The 25,149-nt window shown below is 36.8% G+C and overlaps 1 protein-coding gene and 3 non-coding genes across 4 annotated transcripts; 2 read left to right on the top strand and 2 right to left on the bottom strand.

The window, feature by feature from the left end:
• Window positions 1-6,363: 6,363 nt before the first annotated feature.
• Window positions 6,364-6,434, top strand: Trnas-gcu. Its single transcript has one exon. It is a non-coding gene; the product is annotated as a tRNA-Ser (tRNA).
• A 144-nt stretch (window positions 6,435-6,578) lies between these two features.
• Window positions 6,579-6,650, top strand: Trnae-uuc. Its single transcript has one exon. It is a non-coding gene; the product is annotated as a tRNA-Glu (tRNA).
• A 746-nt stretch (window positions 6,651-7,396) lies between these two features.
• Window positions 7,397-7,483, bottom strand: Trnay-gua. The gene is given in 2 exon segments: window positions 7,397-7,432; window positions 7,447-7,483. It is a non-coding gene; the product is annotated as a tRNA-Tyr (tRNA).
• Window positions 7,484-14,955: 7,472 nt separating this feature from the next.
• LOC114539598 lies at window positions 14,956-16,242 on the bottom strand. The gene has a single exon (XM_028560235.1). The coding sequence runs from the start codon at window positions 16,240-16,242 to the stop codon at window positions 14,956-14,958; it is 1,287 nt and encodes a 428-aa protein (XP_028416036.1).
• Between the last annotated feature and the right edge of the window lie 8,907 nt (window positions 16,243-25,149).

The raw sequence follows: 25,149 nt of genomic DNA, 5'->3' as shown, positions 1-25,149 counted from the left end.
CTACAAAGCGAACGACCGCATGCATTTTATCAGCTTGGATTCCTCATCAGATTTAAATTTGCCCCTTTTGTTACGAGATAATTATAACATGCAATAATGATTGCATGCGCTGAACACGTGAGCAGTCTATTTTAAGTAGTAACGAAGAGACGATATAATGTTGGGAAAGGTACGGAGAAATGGAGAATGAGGAGATTTTGCTTTTGAGGCTACAAAGAAGAGATGTGATTGAAATGTTGACGAATAGAGTATTTTAGACGAACATTTATGATAATAAACAGATCAAAGCCAGAACGTGTGACAGTGTAATTTAATATCGTAAGACTTTTGATTACTCGATCTAGGAGCACAGTTAGGGATTAACAGCGCGTGTTATATTTAAAAATTTTGCCAAAATTGGACGAGCCGCTGAGGCAAGTAAAAACAAACATCATTCACTAAATACCTTCAGTCGCATTCGAGGCGCTATTACACTACGCAAATTTCTTTGCAACTTGCAATGCAATTATGATTTTGAGCCATGTTAATTTGTAAAGAGTGTTTGAAATGCAGATAGTAAGACTTTAGATGCACCAGGAGTTGAATCGCATTGGAGGTTGCATAGGGAAAATTGCATAGTGTAACAATGCCATTAGGAACGCTTCTACTTTGGAATTTACGTTGCAAGAGTCAGACACCGATGACCTATGAGCCATACACTGATGATAATTTCCTGAAACAAATGGACAACAGACACTTTGAGGGCATCAAATTATTTCCCAGTTTGGTTTTCTTTTTTGGAAATAGAAACCGAAATGGGCATACCAGGAAATATTGTGCGAAGTGTGTGTCAGACAGGGTGGTAGTTTTTTTTTAAAATCTTACGTAAAAACTCGTTGTTGGAAGTATATTATAGGTGCCGTAGGCGTCGGAGCTGTTGAGATGGTTTTCGATCTCCTTCTTGTAAGCCCATCGGAACGAAATTTGAATTGAGAGGGCTGCGCTCATTTCCAAAAAAGTGTGTGGTCACAGCTTGCAGCACACCCCCTTCGACTTTATATTTCATATTATTAAGCTTTAGGGACGCAAACCAGCACAGTAAAAAATCATGAAAAAACATCATTCAAAAATAATTTGGTCTGCCTGCGCCCCCACAAGCCACAAGCCACGATGTCGGACTTTCGTAGCAGTTTCATTCAAAACACTTGAAGAAGGGGAAGTCGTCATGACCGTGAAGTATACCAGTGGCGTCGCCAGCATCGATAAGTTTGGTGGATATATATGAATATATATGAATATATCCACCCCACTCTTCATGCTGGTGCCGGTTGTATCAAGCCCGTTTAGCTTAAACGGTGGATAAATTCAAAATGGAAATAAAGTTTTATTCAACGAGCAAACAAAATGTTTTTAGCCTTAATAGAAAGATACCCTTCAAACTATACATATTCAGTGCATAATATTCAAGTTGACTCATTCGACAGAGTTGTAAGAGTGTTATTTAATTTTGACTTATCCACCGTTTAAGCTAAACGGGCTTGACGCCACTAACAAGACTTTAGTAACAAACGCAACTTTCCGTGCTTCATATTGCTCTACAGCTATAATTCTAACATCAAGTGTTTCCTGGTCTCCAGGTACTTTCTTACTTTTTTTCTAGTACTTTTTGGGCTGGGGAATTTAACTCGTCTAAAATTGAAAATTCAAAAGTTGGGATTTGAAGTTTGAATAGATTAATTTTGTTTGTTTTTTGAAAGTTCGTAGTGAGGGCGATGAGCAACTTGAAACGATATGAATGTGATGTTTGTAAGAAGAGATTTTCAAATAGTGGTCATCATTTTGGATATAGACATAAAAAACACACACTGGAGAGAGCCCTTATGAATGTGATGTTTCTAAGAAGATTTTTTTCATTTTAGTCCTTTAGTAATGGCAATTTGGTATAAAAAAACACACCTGAAAAAATTTATGAAGTGATATTTGTGACATAACATTTTCGCATGGTAGTAGTTTGGTTAATGCTATCAAAGAAGACACAGTGGAGATAAACCTCATAAATATGATATTTGTAATATAAAATTTCCTATGATAGCAATTTGGTTACCGATGAAAGACCCATTGGCTAGCTTTTACTATATAACTAGGGGACACCAGCCTTTCGTAGTGACAGCTTTTGCTCTCCCCCCGTCCAAATTAACAAGCCCTTTTCAGTTTAAATATTAGCAAAGTAACCGGCTATTTCTAAAACCAGGAACGGGGAATCGGGGAACGGAACGGGGAACGCGAAAACTCGGAATACTAAAAGCCGGAATCTCTAAAACCCGGAATACTAAAAGCCGGAATCTCTAAAACCCGGAATACTAAAAGCCGGAATCTCTAAAACCGGGAATACTAAAAGCCGGAATCTCTAAAACCAGGAATACTAAAAGCCGGAATCTCTAAAACCAGGAATACTAAAAGCCGGAATCTCTAAAACCAGGAATACTAAAAGCCGGAATCTCTAAAACCCGGAATACTAAAAGCCGGAATCTCTAAAACCAGGAATACTAAAAGCCGGAATCTCTAAAACCAGGAATACTAAAAGCCGGAATCTCTAAAACCCGGAATACTAAAAGCCGGAATCTCTAAAACCCGGAATACTAAAAGCCGGAATCTCTAAAACCCGGAATACTAAAAGTCGGAATCTCTAAAACCCGGAATACTAAAAGCCGGAATCTCTAAAACCGGGAATACTAAAAGCCGGAATCTCTAAGACCAGGAATACTAAAAGCCAGAATCTCTAAAACCCGGATACTAAAAGCCGGAATCTCTAAAACCAGGAATCTCTAAAACCAAGACGCGTTAACACTCGGGGACGTCTTTGGCCAGTTATAGGGTTTTTTGTATTAGAAACTTTTGTTTAAAGATGATGTAAAGTCGGTTTTGCACATTAGTTCTGCTTATAGCGGTCTCTTTTTTTACATCACATTTGTCTACAGTATTTCCATTGGTTGAATATTGTCAAATAATTGAAGTAAAATGCCGAAACAGTCTGAAACAGTCGTTCCTGAGTTTTCAAATAGACTTTACATCACCTTTAATTAAGTCGTTAAATTTCTTTATTGTATGTCAATGCTTAAAGTTGAGTTAATACTTTCAAGAGGGAAATGGCAATATATCCTCTTGCATATTTGAATGTTGGTAATACACCGTTTCGACAGTACGTGGCCTCAGTTATGCCTCATTTTCATGATTGAAACGTTAAGCTTTGGCTGTCTGGTCAGTTATCGCATAATATTCTGTAATTGTACTCAAATATAAATATAACTAGTTTTACAGTTTATACCGCGTCGCACTCATGATTGTTATTGGTAATTTACTTAACCATTTGTTTTAGCATTCCTGGTTTTAGAGATTCCGGCTTTTAGTATTCCTGCATGGTTTTAGAGATTCCGGCTTTTAGTATTCCTGGTTTTAGAGATTCCAGCTTTTAGTATTCCTGGTTTTAGAGATTCCGGCTTTTAGTATTCCTGGTTTTAGAGATTCCGGCTTTTAGTATTCCTGGTTTTAGAGATTCCGGCTTTTAGTATTCCTGGTTTTAGAGATTCCGGCTTTTAGTATTCCTGGTTTTAGAGATTCCGGCTTTTAGTATTCCTGGTTTTAGAGATTCCGGCTTTTAGTATTCCTGGTTTTAGAGATTTCGGCTTTTAGTATTCCTGGTTTTAGAGATTCCGGCTTTTCGTATTCCGGGTTTTAGAGATTCCGGCTTTTAGTATTCCGGGTTTTCGCGTTCCCCGTTCCGTTCCCCGTTCCGTTCCCCGATTCCCCGTTCCTGGTTTTAGAAATAGCCCAAAGTAACCCTCTTTATGGAAGAAGATAATTCTCTCTTTAGATTAAAACTTCCGCTCAGATGGATTCGTCAATACGTATTCGCAAAATGCAGAAAGTTGAGTCAGAGATACCCCAACATACAATAGTGATTTTAAGAATCACCTAATCTCCGACGCAGACGTGAAATAAAACTGCTCTAATAGTTTCCCAATAGGGATGAAAATTATACACCATTAATTTTTCGATAAACGAAGTCAAAGCCGTATGTAAAACAAATTAATAATGGTTTCCTAACACTAGTAGCAGTTTTCATGTAACGTCCGCGTCGTAGATTTAGAGCATCTTAAACTCGCTAACCTTTTTTGTGGGGGCCCCCAGAAAAACGCCTCCAGGGGCCACCAGTTTTGAAAAAGCAGTTTATAGTTACGCACAATTTTTTAATGCTACGCCCCCCCCCGAACCAACTGGTAAAGAAGGCCTTGCAAATAAGACATATTGAAGTAAAATCATTTGAATTGCGATGCGTGTGAAAAGATATATTCACGTGATGTTCATTTGGTTAGACATCAAACTTGGTATAATTTGCGTGGGGTAGTGTATAAATTAGTTAAACTTACTATATTTGTTGAGCGTCTTCGCTAGGGAGGAAAAAAATATTTAAGCGCTTCCTTGTAATCGTTTGTCTCGCGTGAAGTTAACTAATTTTAGATAACGTAAAAAATTATATTCAGCTTAAATTCACAAATTTTGCAGGGCTATACATTTAGCACCATTAAAAATTTGGAAATTCAATATCAAATAACAATAAATTTGTTTCTTACCGCATTTTCGACACTGATTCCTGTTGCGTTGCAATTGCAGAAGGTTATCCGCATAACCGTTAACCGATAACAAAGCTTGAAGAACACTATTAGCAAAGCAAATATTCACAAGTTAATTTTTGGCAGAAAAATGTAAATATTTATACAAGACGAAACGTGTGTATTAAAACAGCAGAGATAAAAAACATGACGAATTTAAATGCTTCGTTGACAAAATAATGCAAATAACGCGCGTTTTTTACTAATGAATCATGTTTCACAATGGTGTCAAATAAGTCAAAAGAGGATGTAAAATAACGTTTTTACACTCAATCCAGTTGTTGCATTTCTACTCTCAATCTAGTCACACTCAGTTGTGATATATCTGGTTAATGAAATTGCTTAGTGCATACTGATCCAGACGTTAGATGCATGGTTTAGTAAGTAACATATTTAGTTCAGTATTTATTAGTTCAGTTAAGTATATGATTCGGTGGCTCAATGCAGTTAAAGCACTGAGCTATACTATAATTCCTGGAGAACTTGCACCTAATGTTTTGAAATAAAAAGTGAATCGAAAAACATGGCGGATTTTGGCCTTTGCTGGCGCCAGATTGACGCCACTGGTTCTTATTTGCCATGGTAGTTACCACTGACCAACCGCGATCCAAATCATGAAAAAATGCGAGCACCCTCCTGGTTTTCGATAAAAACAAAATTTAGTTTTTACAACTTTTTTTGTTTTTGAACAAGAACATGGATTTTTTTCCTTTTTGTTGGTTCTTTTCAACTTGAAAAAAAAAGCAGCTATTTGCTCTGCCTGTTCCTACCGCAATTTACTTATCAAAGCGGAAATTTTTGGCGATTTGCTCTCAGTTAAGAGGTAAGAGTCTTAAAAAGGCTTTCGCAATTTTAATGTCTGAACTCTGAACGTCTTGTAAAAAATATAGCTTCGTAGTTCGACAGCTATGAAAGATCTGAAAACAGAAATTATATATTTCACTAACATTTAATTTGTTTACCTACAACATATTTATATTAATATTTGTTTATCCATTATGTTTTACACCGATTTAAATCCTTTTAGTTGAGCCAAAACTCAGGTCTAACCAGATAAATGTGTCTAGCGACTCTAGCCCTTCTTTTGATAAAGATTCATACGAAATATATTAGATCAAAGTATTTAAAGGATGGAATAGGAACAAAAATGTATATCTAAAGGAGCAAGGGTAATTTTGAAATAAAACGACATTGTTACGTAAGGCATAGAAAGCTCCCATGTGGTCTTGTGGCTAAATCAATCAATCCCGCTATACCTCGCGCATGCAAAGCGTGCGCTCTTTCATTTGAGCTAATCCCCCACAGTCGCAGTAATGAATTAAAATCCATTGTTACCATCACACATATCTATTTTGGTTTTTTTACATTTGATTACCCAAACCAACTATTTAAAAAGACCGCAAAATGAAAGCATTATTTTCAATATTTTGCAGACATACCAAGCTAACCGGCAAAATATTTCAAATTATTTCCTAACATCTCTTAATTACAACGATTGTTGAAATATAGATCACTCTTTACCAAATTAAAAATTGAATTTCTAAGTTTGATTCGTGTAGCATGGCACTTAATTTATAGCTGTAATGCCAACATTTTCTTGAACATGCATCGCATAATGAACTCCTGTAAAACAAAATACGTCGATTCAAAATGTGTTTCATACAACGGATCCGGAGTAAGCATGTTGCCGAAATTGACTATAATATGTGGCGTTGCGCTGGTGGTTCAGTGGTAGAATTCTCCCCTGCTACGCGGGAGACCGGGGTTCGAGTCCCCGCTAGCGTATGCAATTCCTCTCGGATGCATTTTCCTAATCAATAACACCCATCATGTGGTTTCTTTTTCGCGCTTGCTCTGTCGTACCAAAATCATCACAAGAAACTGGTAATTTCGAAATAAAACGACATTGTTACATAAGGCATAGCAAATTCCCATGTGGTCTAATGGCTAGGATCTGGCGTTTTCACCGCCATGGCCCGGGTTCGATTCCCGGCATGGGAAACCCGTTTTTACCATTATGGCCCGCAAAAAGAAATTACGGCAATACATTTAACACATAAATGGGTATTGTTCTACGACACGAAGACTGACAAGGATAGGAAGAATCGCTTTTCATCGAGTTTGTTAAAAAAATTTGATATTTTAACCGAATAAAGTTGAGTTGCGTTTTCAAGAATCTAATGTGTTTTTAATTGATTGAATAGGAAAAAATATGAAGGATGCAGGCATCGATCCCGCTACCTCGCGCAAGCAAAGCGCGCGCTCTTCCATTTGAGCTAATCCCACATAGTCCCCGTTATGAATTAAAATCCATTGTTACCATGACACATATCTATTTTGGGTTTTTTACATTTGATTACCGAAACCAACTATTTGCGAAAAACCCAAAATGAAAGCATTATTTTCAATATTTTGCAGACATACCAAGCTAACCGGCAAAATATTTCAAATTATTTCCTGCTGAAACCCGGGATTGAACCAGAAACCTTCAGATCTTCCGTCTGACAATCTCCCACCTGAGCTATTACGGCATACAGCTCAAAACGAGTATTCATATTCTTCAGGCGTTCTCGATGATCCACCTCGTTCCTTAGCTGCACATAACAACGGAGCATACTGGGCAATTTCAAAATGTCAGGTAGTGATAAATATGCATACATATATTTAATAAATTTCTACTCCATTGCAAGTATATTAATTTGACTTAGGGAAGTAAAATATTTTTCAACATCTTTTCCACGGAACTGTCCTTCGCACCGGATTTGAACCAGTGACCTAGGGATGTTTGTTTACTTATCTACAGTCCCCCGCTCTACCAACGGAGCTATCGAAGGCTGATGACGGCCAGCTTCTTTATTGATCAATCCATATTTGTCGTACAATAGTTAATTCTATTAATTAGAATTTGATAATATTATTAAAAACTTAGGTTTAAATATCATTTTTAAAAATATTACGAAAAACTTTTAACGCAAAGCAACGGTTTTCTGAAGAATGACTTGAGATCCAAAGCGCATCAAAATTTTGGAGGATGCGGGCGTCAATCCCGCTACCTCGCGAATGCTAAGCGCGCGCTCTACCATTTGAGCTAATCTCCCAATTGCTGCCTTTCCTTACATCTCTTCGAACAATTGTTAAAATATAGATCACTCTTCACCCAATTAAAAATTGAATTTCTAAATTTGATTCGTGTAGCATGGCACTTAATTTATAGCTGTAATGCGAACATTTTCTTGAACATGCATCGCATAATTAACTCCTGTAAAACAAAATACGTAAATATGAATTACTACTGTCACATATGAATTTTGATTTATTTTTTTACATGTGAAATTTGTTTCACATATGAATAATTAAAAGCTGATACATATGAAATTTCACCTTCACATGGAAAAGTAAATTTCATACATATGAAATTTCTTTCACACGTGAGATTGTAAAACGTTCATAATTTATCAGTTTTCATTTTCATAACATTTTTGCGTATTTTAACATATTACCCATCTGGGCTTTGATATAATAAAAGGAATTTGGTTACCTAGGAAATTACTTTCGAGCGCAATGAAATTCCTTGGTCGCTACAGGAACGTTACAAGAAGCGGGCAACACAAGTTGTATCTCAAAATTCGTGATGCAGTTGCATCTCAAAATTCTTAATTGGACTGTCAAACGTGTTTACTGGTCAAATCCCACTAAAACCTGTAGTGTTCCTATATTTATTTTATTTAAAGCGCCTGGCAGCGAGGATGACCCGATTCGGCCGATTGGTACCTGAAGAGTCCTCGATAGGATTAGTTCGTAAACGATCCGTGCTTCGGAAGAACTTCTCATATTACATCACGTCTCAAACTTTCTGCTGGCTGTCGTAAATATGGTTTGGGAAACTTGTTTTCGCGTAAAAATTTAATATATATCCGTGTGGAATAGTCCAAATATAGATATAAATGAGACATGTGGTTAAGCTGTGGTTAAGCTGTGTTCATGTGGTCTATTAAAGAATGGTTTTAAAGAAGTTGTCAGGTATTTCATTGTTTGTGTTGATCAGCTTGAGTCTGCTTGAATTGATCTTGTATATACATTATACTAGGTTACCTGCAAGGTAGGGATTGCTGCGGGCATTAAAAACAAATTGAACCAAATATCATATAAGAACAGGATTGGCAAAACTGTACAATTGTTAAGAAAATATTACAAAAGCGTTGAAATTTATGAAATATGTGTCACACGATCACGTCGCAACTAATTTAATAAAGGACGTGTAAAAATGAAAATTTTCTTGCAACTTGGAATTCTGCTTGTAATCAGTAAAGTCAATGGAGATATGCCATATGGATTGGAAAAATATAAACGCAAAACACGTACTTTGGCATTTTACATTTCTCAAGAGTAGAGTTGTTTTGCAAGTTGCAAAAAAATTGCATCGTGTAACAGGGCCTGAACTAAACTCTAAAGTTAACAAAATAAGAATGTAAGTGACTCCTTCTGCAGGGCAATCCACCTTTGATGTATTCGGCGAACCTTCGGCATCGTTGTCTTGCCTTAAATAGTTCAAGGAATTGCTATACTCGTTTGCTGTATTTTAGTATATGGCAGATTGCTCGGACCCACTATGACGATGAAACACGAGGCTCAATGTCAAAGATGTAAAAATAAACTTGGATTATCAAGCTAAACTGTGGTCTAACGATAAGATAAAATAGGAAATACTATCAAGCGCAAAGGTGCAAATGAAATCGAAGATATAATCAGTTCCTTCAAAGAATTGCTACTCATTTACTGTATTTACATGCGGCAAGCGACAACGAAACACGAGCCGCAATGACAAATATGTAAAACATAATACTTGGATTTTTAATTTTAAACACTAAATTGCCGCTTTTACTGAGCTTTTTACTTCTAGTAAACGTCACACTGAATTAAGCGCAGTACCGTAGTGCAAATGAAACCGAGAATAGCTAAGTTTAATCAGTTCGAAATGAAATTCGAATACGGCAGACTGCCCAGGCACACTATGACAATGAAACACGAGGCGCAATGACAAAGATGAGGAAATAAACTTGGATTATCAACACTGAGTCAAAATAAGTCCAAACAGGCAAAACAATCAACAATATACTTAAAATACGATTTGATAGTCAATGCTGTATATCGCGCGTCGTACGATATGCTAAACGAAAAATCTAGACATCAATGCGCGAATATTTATATTGTGAATCAAACTACTACGCCAATTAGACTGCTGCTACGCTCGCTCGCTTCAGGCTCGCTCGCTTCAGGCTCGCTCGCTCCGCAGCAATAAAATCACGGTAATCACAGATGACTCACGGGCAATTTGTTCAATTTATATTGATTACTCTTAATCCTTTTTCATATAACAGTAATATGAAAATACGAGGGAATTTATATTGTTCCTTATGACTTATGTTATTTTTTACACATGAAAGTATTGATGGGTCAGATGGGAAAGCCATGTCATGTCTGAGTCTGACTCAAAATTATTGCATACAGTCATCAATCACCAGGAATGACAATCAGTGGGATAAGATTTTTAAAATTTTGAGGTTTTCAATTAGCTGAAAATTAAGATTTGTTCACAATGAACTGACAAGAGTACTGTTGTTGCAAAATAATGTTGCGAATAATGTATTGGTCATTCATTTGTTTAGCCTATTAGCTGCATGATCAGGTAATTGAACTTTACCAGAACTTTGGTCTTTCAAATATAAACTTGTGTCCATTGAACATCATGGCCTATGAATGAATGCTAATGATAACATATTGACAAAATCTGTAAGAACTAGTATACAAATACATTGTATAATAGTAACACAATTATTTTTTTTTTGCTATTAGTTGATGCCTACACACCCTGCTTGGGTTGAAGTGGACCAAGCCAAAAATGAATAAAAATGGACAAATATACTGTTGGTACCCATTGAGTTAGAAACACACCAGGGATCATCCATCTTCGGCTGGCAAGGAAAATAAAGACAAGCAACTTGATCTGGCTAAATGATAAAAGGTATGTATATACCTTTTCTATATTTATAATATGATTAATAGCAACTGGCATGATTTTTCCTTAGCCATAGAAGCTTTATATACTAAAGTTGTGATAAAGCTGGTAAAAATTTGTGTTGCTAGGAATAGTCTTGTATGATTAAATTAGTTTATAATAATTATGAAAGTGAGATAACCTAAGTGCATTTGAATAAACTGATATATTTAATTTTTATTAGAATGTGTAGGCAGAGCAGAGCAGCAAAGATAGTGAAAAGGAATGCTATGTGCAAACAGATGAAGGATGAAATCATGAAAAAATGCCATGCAAAGGAAAATTAATGATTGAACTTGATAAGTGTTCTTCTTTAAATGTTAGCCAAATTGTTTTTTTTTAATTGTATATGTAAATATGTGTATGTATTTAAAATGATTAACTTTTGTATTAGATTTTTATTGTATAAAACCTCTAAAGTTTTAATCCAATAAATGTTCAATCCATACATGCATTGAAATTCACTCATGCAGCCATCTTATTATCTTCTAACCATTTCATATGTGAAACATTTCATTTTTGAAATCATTTCATATATGAAATATTCTTGGGTAAAAATCATATATATGAAATGATTTCACATGTGAAACAATTTCACATGTGAAATTTTCATATATGAAGTGTTTCAATTCCACACAAGGTTTCATATATGAAATATTTCATATGTGAAATCGTTATGTGAAACTTTTGTAAGGGTAAGTATGGAATATTTTACGAAGTAGAAAAACATATTAAATCGAAAATTATTGCGAAAGATACAAACCTAAAGAAGTATTCTCTGTCATGCATACCAAGTTTATAAGGACTAGTTTATGTACGCACCAACCTCTTCTCGCTTCGTAAAAATTTCTCTAGCCCAAAAGCGGCGTTGTTTCCTTTTTATTTGTCGTCGCCTCGTCGCAAAGAGCATAAACAAATTTAGTTGAAGAAGGAACTTCAGAAAGAACGCCATAAAAACTGCTTTAAACCCTCAACGACTTCTCGGTTCTTCTATGTCGTTTTCGGTCTTTCAAGATTACTCCAAAGACTCTGAAAGCCAGGTTGCAACAGATAACTTCCTTATAGAAACTAGGCTTGACTGTGGTATTTCAACCACAAAGTGTACTGCGCAAGTTGCTGGTTTATGCACACTAACTGTTCTTGATGTGGATGCATTTATCGTTTAATTTCTGACACATTTCAACAATAAATTATAGTGCGCAAGTATAGCTATCGCACAACAAATCAAAGTGAGGAAGTTCTTAAAATGTTATTAACGTAAAATTATGAAGACGAGCCTAACGCCAGTATTCTAAAAGCTCACTCGCATTCAAACTCATTGAGTGAGAGATTTGAATCGCGTCACGTAGGTATTTCTGCTCCAATATGAACTTATTTTCAGTGTTCTACCTTGAAACTTTCCATTGATTTAAGATAGGACGCTATATATATTTCACATGGATCAGTGATAAAGGAAATTCTAAGTCATGCTCATTGACTAATTTTGTGAATGTTGATGCTGACAGAGCTCGAGTTTATTTATATGTCTTCGAAACGTTAGCCAGTTCGTCTACAAACCACGGTGTTGAATGTCATGTTCCCAATCGGGGGTGCTTATCAAAAACCTACTCTTAGTCTTGTGCATGTATTACATTACCAATATGGAACAAATAAAGCCTCGTCTATCTCATAAATTGTACCGAAATGCATTATTTGCAAGCACGCAAGGAGTATGTACTTCGTTTCTGCCAGAAACAACTGAACGTTAGAGATGGGTCAATATAAAGTAATATAAGTACTTGGTATTCGATAACGCTGATACTGGAAAAGTATCAATACTTCCGATGCCAAGAAAGGGTCGGCATTTGTCGATACATATATGGGCCTGTGGCATGGTACCCTTACGAAAAAAACACATGCAAACCACATGTGTTTCACATGTGCTTCACATGTGATCACATGATCTTCACATGTGATCACATGTGCTTCACATGTGATCACATGTGATTATATGTGGTTCACATGTGGTTATATGGAGGGTACATGTGAACCACATGTGCTTCACATGTGATCACATGTGCTTCACATGTGATCACATGTGATTATATGTAGTTCACATGTGGTTATATGGAGGGTACATGTGAACCACATGTGATGCACATGTGGTTATATTGGATACACATGAGGTTCACATGTGAAAACATGTGGTTCTATGGAGGGCACATGTGAACCACATGTGATGCAGATGTGGTTATATGAGATACACATGTGGTTCACATGAGAAATGTCTCTACAAACAAGTTGTTCATATGTGATCACATGTGGTTTATATGCGATCACACAAGGCTTACATGTGAAAATGTATAAACCTATGTGAACGAAATGTGATTGACATGAAAATGTATTTCAAACTTATAATGAATCAGCAAACTTCTGTAATGTGAATGGATACATATACCACATACCTATTCCCCAAATACACGTGCATAATCATCTAAATAATAGATACTGCTTTGCTCAGTTTAAGTAACACGGTATATTTAAGTTTTCTTCTTATTTACAATTAATCTCTATCTAACATATTTGGTAATCTACATATAAAGTTATTTACATAAAAACACTGCTGATTAAGACAATCCAGAAGATGTCTTGTGGATTCATTGGATTGTCTATATATGCCGGGTTATTTACAGTATATCAAAATTCTGCTGCTTATTAAATGCTATAGTTTACAATAAAACAATAAGATAACTCAGCCTCGTTGGCTATGAGCGAATAGTAAACTCAGCCTCGTTGTAATAATACATTCGTCTTAATATTTATAAATCTGAGGCCAATCTCCGACCGGTGTAATAACCCAACGACCAACAAGTGTGACGCCACATTAGGCAAAAACCCTGGGAACGAGGTTGCGCATTCGTTTCAAAATTCAAATTTTTTACAATGACATTCTTGGCTGTTCTACGAGGAGATTGCAATTTTATTTGATAAAAGACATAAAACGATAATCTTTGTCACTCTCCTAATACGATTGGAAATGAAATAGGTGCTGGTTCACTGGATTGAGTCAAATAAGACAAGCATCTTAAATAAAGAATATATTATTTAAAGACAAAAGTGTGCATGCTAAAACATCCCGAGAAGGATCGCATGGTTTTGTTTGGATACTTAAAGATGAATTCCCCAAAGACGGCATGGAAATCGTATTTTGAAAAGTTTTGGCAGAAAGTGGTAAGCATCTCAGTGACACTTAACTAATAATATAAATAATAATTTAAGCTCGGTCCGCATCGAATTGTATTATTGTAATCAGAAGATTGTTTATTCACCTTTATCAATTACAATCATCATTCATCTTCGTATAAATACTTCGCTCATACACACTAGTGATAGCCGGGAAATATCCTCAATAGCGGTGTAATAATGTTTTAGCAAAGAAAGAAGCAGAACATAGTGACATTATATGCGCTAGAAATATATTGTTTATAGTTTTTTCTAGATCAACATGTCCTTCCAAATGAGACTGGGATATATATAGTCGTGTGGAATGTTGTCTTCCAAACATGTGCACATCTCGCTCGCTCATACTTAGTTGTGTATAGCAATAAAATATTTGTGTATATATGAATTTTCTAAAGCGAGTATTTGTGTTTTTTCACAGTTAGCAAGAATGAGTTAATGAAAACTTAGCTTGAATTGAGCAGTTGGAGGATAACAGTGATAATAACAGTGATGATAATAAAGCCAAGAAGAGGCGATTAGATGTGACCAGTGCTGACAATAAGAAACCAAAGAAGAATATAAAGGTTTAAAACATATAACCATTTGATATATACCGGTACACAATATGTGTGGCGGCCGATGCTTGTTCACCGTAATGCGCCATGAATGTTTAAAAATAAATCTTGACGATACACTTGTTTGACTTCGCTTTATTAAGTTCTCGTAAGATTCTTTGGCACTTTAATTATTTGCTTAACTTACTTCGCTTTACTTAAGTTCCCTTACGAGTATGTTACAGAGTCTGTCTTAAGATTATTGGTTGTCTCTTTTATATGCTTTACAGTAGGCGTTATGAATATATTAGGCACTCAACACGATAATTTGCATTAATGCACACGCAGTTACACTCCCCCCACAGAAATCCTTTGATTTCTTCTAAGTTAGTCATTGGCTACCAAAAGCACAAGTTTATGAATTGGTCTCTTTAACATTGAAGGGACTCTAAGCCTTTTTCCTTTATCATCCAAGCTTGTATCACCAACAACAAGTTCAACACTTCTGACCAAACCAGGTTTCATCAGGATAAGTAGTGATAATCTTTCCGAGCTTCCAATTATTACGAATCTCACTTTCATCTGTCAGTAGGACTATGTCTCCAATCTTAAGATTTCTGCGAGGCTTGTTCCACTTTGTTCTTTTTTGTAATGAATGAAGAAACTCCTTTCTCCATCTTGCCCAAAATTCGTTCATAAAATGCTGAATTCTTCTCCATCTCTTCTTTGAATATAATTCTTTGTTCTGGAAAACTCCTGGCGGTGGTAAAACAACTTGCGTCTTCATAGTCAGTAGGTGGTTCGGCGTAAGGGGAGAAAGGGAATCAGGATCGTTCAAAGTGTTGACAGTTAAAGGTCTGGAGTTCACAACACATTCAACTTCACATATCAGTGTGCGAAAAGATTCATCATCTAAGCAAGTGCTGTTCCTTCGCATTAGGGCATTTAGGACATTCCTGACAGTTCTAATTTGGCGCTCCCAAACCCCACCAAAATGACTTGCCTTTGGAACATTCATTCTAAATTCGACCCAATCACAATTTGACTTCAACAGTTCAGCACCGATTTTCTTATCATCCATCACCTTTAACGCTTCTTGTAGTTCTCGTTGGGCACCAATAAAATTTGAGCCTCGGTCACTTCTTAGTTGACGAACGGGACCTCGTCTACATATGAAACGTCTTAATGCTTGAATAAATGAGTCTGTGTCCATCGTATTCGAGACTTCAAGGTGTACTGCTCGAGAAGCCATACATGTGAACAATGCGACGTATCTTTTCAGCTCTTTACGACGATCTTTAATATACCAAGGTCCACAATAGTCAACAGCGGCATATGTGAATGGTGCAGCTTGTTCAAATCTATCTGTTGGTAGGTCAGCCATCAATTGCTCTTGAGCAGCTCCTCTTAATTTTCGACATGTCACACATTTACTTATCATGTAGGCCACTGCAGATGATCCTCCAATGATCCAGATACCATTGCTTCGTATCTCATTCAACGTTAGACCACGTCCTTGATGAGCAACTCTTTCATGATAATAGCGAATTACCAATTCCGTCACGTGAGTTTTTCGAGGTAGAATGATTGGAAATTTGACGTTGTTGGGAATATCAGCATGCTTGATCCGACCTCCAACTCGCAAAACACCATGAGAATCACAAAATGGATTAAGACGATACAACTGACTTGTCTTTTTCACGGAATGTTTAGATGGCATCTCAAACCTTTCATCCCTTTCTTTCCTGATCGTCAACGTCTTGATATCTTCTTGAAAATGCATCATTTGAACTGACTTGTAGATTTCTATGTCGCCTTGCGTAGGGTTTCAACTGTAAGCTTTGGTTGACAATTATCAGATATAGTTTCTTTGCTCGTTGATTGGCCTGACTTGGCTTTCTTCAACAGCTTTTCCCTGTAGGTAAGACAAACTGCGACGGCTGATCTTGCACGTTGCCAACTCGAGAAAACTTCAATTGCCTGTGCAAGGCACCACGTTCTATTGACATTTAGGGAGAAACAAGATTGTTTAACTTCAGGATCTTCTAATGAAATGTCTTCAACCGTTGTATGTTCAAGCCACTGATCCTCAGGTTGCCACAGAAACTTGGGTCCTGTAATCCATCTTGGGTTCTTCAATAATTGCGAGGCTGTCTTCCTCTGGATCCGTCATCTGCTGGGTTAGAACTTGACTCTACATATTTCCACTGTCCTTTAGTAGTCTTACTACGGATTTGTGAAATGCGATTAGCGACAAATACGTGGAATCTTTTGGAGTCATTACCAATGTAGCCAAGAGCTATTTGACTATCCGTCCAAAACGTTTCGCTTTGTATATCATATTCAAGCTCATTCTTCATCGTTTCGTTGACCTTTACAGAAACCAATGCAGCTGTTAATTCCAAACGAGGTATGGATATGCTCTTTAGTGGGCAGACTCTTGCCTTTCCCATAACTAGCGAACAATGAATTTTCCCTTCGGCGTTCTGAAGGCGAATATACGAACATTGACCATAACCAACGTTGCTTGCATCAGAAAAGTTGTGGAGTTCGGCAGACTTAACTTCTCCAAAATCAATCGGCTTAAAACATCTAGGAATTGATAATTCTTTAAGGCAGGACAGCTCGTTTCTCCACTTTATCCATTTTATCTTTAAATCTTCTGGAATATCGTCGTCCCAATCAATTTGATCACGACAGAGATCTTGAAGTATTCTTTTTCCAAGAAGAATTATCGGTGCCACGAATCCCAGTGGGTCGTAAACTGAACAGACAGTCGCCAAGATTCCTCTTCTTGTTAACGGACGATCTTGTAAAATAATTCTGAATTCAAAGTTGTCAGTTTCTATGCACCATTGCACGCCCAGTGTTCTTTCAATTGGTAATACAGCTAAGTCAAGATTCTTCACTGCATCCGCACGGTCTGACTCGGGAATTTGCTGAAGAATTTCTCTTTTGTTACTGATGAATTTGCACAGATTGAACCCACCTCGACTGCACATCTCTTTGGCTTGCTTCACCAGGTTAACTGCTTCGGACACGGAGGCGACTGACTTCAGCCCGTCATCGACGTAGAAGTTTCTTCTCAAGAATTCCGCTGCATCCTTTCCAATTTCTTGTTCATTGTCGTCAGCAGTTCGTTTAAGGGCATAGTTCGAGCATCCTGGAGACGAGGCTGCCCCAAACAGATGCACTGTCATCCGATACGTTTGAGGTTCTTGATTTGTGTCTGGGTTGTCTCCAGGCCACCAAAGAAAACGGAGGAAATCGCGATACTCTTTCGAGACCTTTACTTGATAAAACATAGCTTCTATATCAGTTGTGAAAGCAACACTTTCTTGGCGAAATCTTGTTAATACTCCAATCAGTTTATTCGTTAAATCTGGACCTTGGAGTAGATACTGGTTGAGCGATTCTCCTTTGTATTGAGAGGAACAGTCAAATACAACTCGTATCTTCTTAGGTTTCTTGGGATGGTAAACCCCGTGGTGTGGGATGTACCAACATTTTCCTGGTTCTGTTGTTTCTTCATTCGATGGAACTTGCTCTGCATATCCTTTCTTTATCATTTCTTTCATGAATGTGACGTAATCTTCTTTGTACGTAGTATCATTCTTGAATCTTGACTTCAATTGTTGTAGGCGAAACACAGCTAAATTTCGGTTGTTTGGTAATTTGATATCATCATTCTTGAACGGCAGTGGGATCTCATAATGTCCATCTTCTCTAAGGTGGATTCCATCAGAAACCTTTCGCAGGAAATTCTGGTCATCAATTGAGGAATACGTTGGCGAAATGTTAATATTCTCGTTGAAATCGAGTTCGAACATCTTGTTGATCGTTGATGGGTCGATAATTTCTTTTACACGATTTTCTGGAGCGAAAACAATGTTTAGTTGTTTCTCTGAGGCAATCTCCCTGGTCACAATGCGATTACATGACATTTGATAACTTTCAAAGTCTAAGTCGTTTTCATTCAACTTCGAAACAGGACCGATAAACCCCCAACCAAGAAGAGTTTTAATTGCATAAGGATCGTTCTCGTTTCCTGGTATGACTTCCTGTGGCTTGATCGCCTTTGGACAATTTGATCCAATCAGTAGACCAATGTCCACGTTTTCTTGATAACGTGGTAATTGTGTTGTTAGCCTTTCTAAATGCTGCCATCTTTCAGCCATTTCAGGTCGAGGTATCTCGTCTCTTTTTGATGGAATATCATCTCTACAGTAAACGGATTTCGGTAACTCGATTTGGGTGGTTTTTCCTAGGTCTTCTATGATAAGCCCAGCTATCTTCTTTGTTGCTATCATTTCCGTTCCATGCATTGTGTTTAAGTTTAGATGAACATCTATACCATTAAGTCCGAGTTTCTTTGAAGTATCACTTTTAATGAATGTCCCATTACTAGCAGGATCTAATAAAGCGTATACCATTATTTGATGATGGGGATCTTTCTTGTGATGCAACCAAACTGGTACAATCATTGAACTGATTCTGCTTTCGTTGTTATCTTGATTGGATTTCACAGCATTTCGTACGCTTACACAGTTGTTAATTGTAGAACCAGTGGATTTGGGGTCCTTATTGGGCAATTCTGAGGAAGTTTGCGTTGAGCACTCTTTCTTGTTGCCACTCTTCGTTGCATCATGTAACAATGTAGGATGTTTTAGTTGGCAAACATCACACTTCTTTCTAGTGAGACATCTTCTAGACACATGACCAACACGAAGGCATCCGAAACACAATTCTTTCTTCCGAATGAAATCCATTCTTTCACTTAACTTCATTTCTTGAAACTTCTGACAATTCTCCAAAACATGATTCTTTGCACACAAAGTACACTTGTGCACATCAGGTGGACTTCTTTCTTTGTCAGTAAGCGATAGGGGATTGACGATGGTTGAAAAATTACTGGACTGTTCATTCCTTTTCCATTTACGAATGTCTTGCTCTTTACCTTCGTTCTTCCTATCACCTCTCTTTTCTTCTTTAATGGCATAAGGAGAAAACACAGGATTTGTAGCAAAAGTTGCTTCGTCTTTCACAAATTCTACGAAATCGTGGAATTTGACTGCGTCTTTTTCAGTTAAGATTTCATTCGCTCGACGGCACCATCTTGCAATTGCGAAATTTGGTAATTTTGAGCAAATCTTCTTTATGACATCTTCGCTATTTAACACTTCCATGTGTTTAAGTGTCTTCATAGCTTCTTCCGCTTGTACAAGAAAATCTGAAAATTTCAATAGACCAACACCATCTCCTGAGTCCTTTATGGTAGCCCAATTCAATAACCTTTCTTTGTAGGCATAAGCAACGCGATATGGATGACCAAATCTTTCTTTCAGAACAGTTCGTGCTTTCGTGTAGGCTTCTGGAGAGTTCAATGTGACTAAGCCTTTGATAACTTCTCTTGCTTCCCCACTTGTGAACTGATTCAAATAATAAAGTCTTTGCTTCGGATCCTCGACTTTGCTTTCAATGAGGGATTCGAAGGAATTAATGAAATAAGGATAATCAAAATAATTACCAGAAAACATTGGTGGTTGTTGTTTAGGTAAGGAATTCAATACTTGTTGCTTAGCCAATTCAACTAATAAAGGTCCAACACTATCAGGTTGATCTGGTTTCACATCATTAGATTGTGATTCATAAACATTTGTTTCTTTCTCAGGAATGACTTGACGTTCTTCGCCCTTTAAGACTGGAGGAACAGTATATGTAGAAACGAATTCTTGAGCGTTTGCATTCAATTCGAACGTCGCTGGAACATGCCGAGGAATTGCTTCATCAGGCATGGCTGACTGAAGAATATTTTCATTAGGCATAGCTAGCCACGAGTAGTCAGAAACATCAGGAATATCTTCGTCGTCCGATGTAGCTTCATCACCAATCAAATCTTGCTTATGAGTATGCACTCTTGTTCCCAGTACCTCGAATCTACGCTGTTCTTGTGGGGGATGGGTTTTTTGGGTTGTTATGCTTTTTCCTTGCCCACGATATTGATCGAAAGCTTGCATTTCATTAGTGCGAGATATGTCCCGTTTTTCACATTCTTCTTCAAATTTCTTAAGAGCTTCTTCTTCTGCTTTGGCTTTAGCGATTTCCTTTAATGTTTTTTGTTTTTTATATTCTGCTTCTTTATCAATAAAGTCCATTTCAACTAGCAATGAAGCTGCTTTCGCGGCGGCTTTTGCTCTTCTTGATCGAACTGATGATGTTGATTTTCCCGACAAACGCGATAACGTGCTTGACTGTGAATTTCTCTGTGTACTTCTCTCTTCTACGGCCTTTATTCTTTCGTTAACTCGTGTTCGAGATAGAAAATGTTCGCGATCACGTATATCTAGCCATCGGTACGCTTCGGTGATTTCTTGCAACGATTCTAGATTTGAATAGTAATTATCGTGTGCTTCGTTTAACCTTTCTCGCAATTTATCTAGTTCGTCTCGTTGTCTTTCTAGAATCGAAACATCGACTGTATCGAAAGGCTGATCGAGCAAACGATTTACGTAAGTGATTTTTCTTCGAAGGTTTGCTCCAGCCAACGTTCTTAGTTGCAGTAAATCCTTTAAATCAGTCACACGTCTAGGGTCCAAAGTTCTACTAGTTGACCTGCATCTAAGGACGAAAGCGGACTAATATTCATTTATGCAACGTTCTTTCGTCAAAATCCCGAGATCTTATTCGCTATGTCAGTGCATATGCTAATGCGACCTATAAAACAACTTTTGTATGCAGATTGTTTCCTATGAACTTATGATATGATGCTAATTAGCAGCCATTCCTTTGCCTTTGGTTGTCATCTGCATGACTGCAAATTTCCCCCATTATTTCTCGAAAGACGTTTTTAGTCAAATTGTATTATTGCCAGCTAGTCAACAAATATTCCATCGTTATTATGCCTTTGGGACTTTTAATATGAACAGTATTATGCAATGACATTTGTCATTTGGATAGCTATACAGTCTTTCACCATACCGAACACAATATTCATAACACAATATACGAACATTAAAAAGCGGTAAAGTAGCGGTAGGTATGTAGATGGTAAACAAAACTTGAAATATATTGTTTAAGTTCACATATAGGACATTTAAATCAACAATTTCGTTCTCCATGGTCACTTTCACACTTGTTGTTTGTTGTATAGGCAGTGAAGCAATTCTTAAATGCAAATGATTTTAATTCGTGGCGTAGTCAGCCTGACAATTTAGTCCCATTATGCTGATATTTTGGTGTTGACAGTGAAAACAATGAATTTCTAAAGAAATGAATAATGTTAATAAAATTTCCATAGCAGGACTAAATCGCCAGTCTGGCTACGCCACTGATTTTCATAGATGAAATTCAGTAAATTATTGATCTAAAGAATACTCCTGATTTGCGGTATGCGCTTTTTCCCTTAATTGTGGCTGTGACCAGATTATTGATCGAGGTCTGTAAAACACCGACTAATAAACTCTATATATTATACATTTACGAGGTCATTCATTCACACTACATTCTATATCTATCTGAAAAGAGCGTAAGGGGAACGCATCTTCTATTCCAATCTTGCCAAGATAAATATTTGCGTATTTCTTCCCTACCATATAAATGCATTTATCTAGCTATCAGTTTGAAAGACCCGTTTTGACTTGATCCGTACAAAAGACATGCATATATCGACATTGAATTATTTAGGATTTCGTCCCCTTTCGTCACAACCAATAACACACATGCATTTTCCCTAAACATGCAAATTTAAAAGCAGCAACCAGTAGGAAGCAGCGGTTTTGCTTAGGCTTACGTCTTGGTAATGATATTAATGAGCCTATAAGTCCCCTTTCGTTCTTAGATGCAGGTCAACTACTTCGTCTTTGACGTCTTTCATCAACGATTTCACTCTGCGCTCTATCTTCATCTTGATCCTTTACTTCAGCGCTGAAAGTCTTCAATCTTGTTATTGCTGGCATCGAATTTGATCTTTCCATAGTTGATCTCAATCAGCTCTGGTTTCGTCTTTGTATGTAGAGAATCTTACTGTGGCGGCCGATGCTTGTTCACCGTAATGCGCCATGAATGTTTAAAAATAAATCTTGACGATACACTTGTTTGACTTCGCTTTATTAAGTTCTCGTAAGATTCTTTGGCACTTTAATTATTTGCTTAACTTACTTCGCTTTACTTAAGTTCCCTTACGAGTATGTTACAGAGTCTGTCTTAAGATTATTGGTTGTCTCTTTTATATGCTTTACAGTAGGCGTTATGAATATATTAGGCACTCAACACGATAATTTGCATTAATGCACACGCAGTTACAATATGGTCTAAATTAGGGAATACCCCTTGCACCTTAACTTAATTCAATAACCTTTGGATTCTTATAAACAGTAGCAATATTCTGTATACAGTATAGCAGTATTTTGTTTTTCTAAACACCTAATTTAGAAGAAATTAATGTATTTTTACATATGATATTTCAAATATTTTGTATGTTCTGGCTGGGTCTAAAAGCCTCACAGTATCAGATTGGTACTACCAACTGAGCAACATGGCCAGATGGATTTACGATTTTAAAGAGGCAGTTTTAGCATCACTTGCTGAAACCAAGAAAATATGTACACCATCAAAGTTCCACCATCTTTTCCTAAGATTCAAGCCCCTTCCTTGCCTCAGCCATTCCTTCCCTTAGCCATTCCCTAGGTCTGCACAACCTTATTCACTGTTGACCATGAACAACAGCAGTTTATCAGAAGAATGGATTGTTATTTTGTTAATGTTTTTGTATACAGTAGATAACATTCTCACTTTCCATTTAATGTTTTATTTTGTAGGCATTGAAATTATATTTGACTTTAAATTATTTATTGTTTGCAATGAACTGCAATTGCTATTAATTAACAATCCTGTTTATATTTTTTCCAGCTTTTGTCATCATGAAATTTCCTCAAGCAAATGATACAATTTTAAAAGCTGTTATGACACAAGAGTGCAAAGAGTTTAGGCTGTCAATGGGAAACCGAAGAAAGAATCAGGAAGATCTTAGCAACAATTAAGGACAGTAGGATGACTAAATAAATTATAGTATTATAATTCATCTTATTTTATATTTACAGATGTATCTTTTACTCTTTAACATAGTCAAATGTTTCACTTCATTTTGTAATATGGTTTTTAATATATGTGCATTAATTTACTTCACCTTGTAATACTGTGTCTGAGTGATTTAATGATAATTAAAGGTGTCATGCAGTAGTTTGTGTGGATCACATGTGAACCACATGTGAACGTCAAAACAGACTAACATGTGAACCACATGTGGTTGTTCCAGATCCACATGTACTGAACCACATGTGACTCACATGTGAAACACATGTGATACTACCACATGTGATACTACCACATGTGAACCACATGTGATACCACCACATGTGAACCACATGTGATATAATGGTTCCAATTTCACATGTGAGTCACATGTGATTCCACATGTGGTTTTCGCATGTGTTTTTTTCGCAAGGGTAACGGTTATGATGAAACTGTTAATTACGATAAAAAGCGAAAGAAAACGAAATTTCTAACTTACTCCTGGTATTTGCACGGCATATTTTGGTTTTGTTTAGTGATTTAAATGAACAAGAATACATAATATATGAACACAGTTTTTGTTGTCTTACAATTAGTAATTAATTTTGACAAAAAAATTTTTAAAAACTTTCTGTAAAAAATAACAGTTAAAGTATTTAAATTTAGCATTACAAGCATTCACAAGTCCAAATTTTGACTGACGTACTATTTTTAACATCTAGAATTTGAGAGATATAAATCCACCACGTTGAAAGATGTCTTTGCTTAACTACTTTGGTTTAGTCGTGTTTCTGCATTTTTCAACCGCGATTTATGGTCATGAAACTTCGACAAATAATATAAATATGAGTTCTACCAATTGCACTGTTGATTTCCAAGAATCGACGTTCGTGGAAGATCTGATTCAGCTAATGCTTCTACCCACCATAAACACCATTGAAATAACAGCGACCGTTGCCTCTGCAAACAAGACTCGAGTTTTTCCAGAAATGAAATGGCCTTGGGCGAACGAAATTGGTCGCACCTCAATTTCCTTGGTCACTCGTGCTAAAAGTAGTGTATTTGCTTCGCCTCTTTTCACCTTTCCATTAGAAGTCGGAATAAGAAGAATTTCTATTGTAGCCACGGAGGACCCTATTGCTTGCTTACCATCCGGGAAAAATGGAAGTGATATATTTTTTAACCATCTTTTAAAAAAGCTTGTCTCTTACATTCATGATGAAAATAAAGACGAGTATTATAAATTGCGCCGACCACTTTATGCACAATCTTACAGATTCAAGTGTTGTGGAATAACTGGTGGTGGAAAGTTGACATTCTGTGCTGATTATTCCTCTATTGTACTTGAATGGGCTCGTCCGGGTTCAATAGCCGCGGTGGTTGTATTCTGTATAATGACGTTACCCTTCGTGCTTGAACATGTTATAACCTACCCAGAAATGACGTTTTACAAATCTTCGTTCAGTCATATGTCTCTTATTTCTTTTTTTTTCTATGATATTTTGTGAATTCGAAGGTCGTGGATGGGGTAAAACTCTCTTCAGACGATTAGCTTTTGTAGGATTTTCGTCCACAGTGTTCTATTTCGCCAAATATTTCAAGCACGCGTATTTCCTGTGGC

Source organism: Dendronephthya gigantea, unplaced genomic scaffold, assembly GCF_004324835.1.
Source record: "Dendronephthya gigantea isolate DGI-Jeju-01 unplaced genomic scaffold, DenGig_1.0 000208F, whole genome shotgun sequence".
Taxonomy (NCBI): Eukaryota; Metazoa; Cnidaria; class Anthozoa; order Malacalcyonacea; family Nephtheidae; genus Dendronephthya; species Dendronephthya gigantea.
Note: the sequence above shows the minus strand (reverse complement) of the source record. Positions and strands in the feature narration are given on the sequence as shown.

What these genes read in the sequence shown, in the direction of transcription:
- LOC114539598 (XM_028560235.1), bottom strand. Translation starts at nt 16,242, where the DNA reads ATGCATTTTCAAGAAGATATCAAGACGTTGACGATCAGGAAAGAAAGG.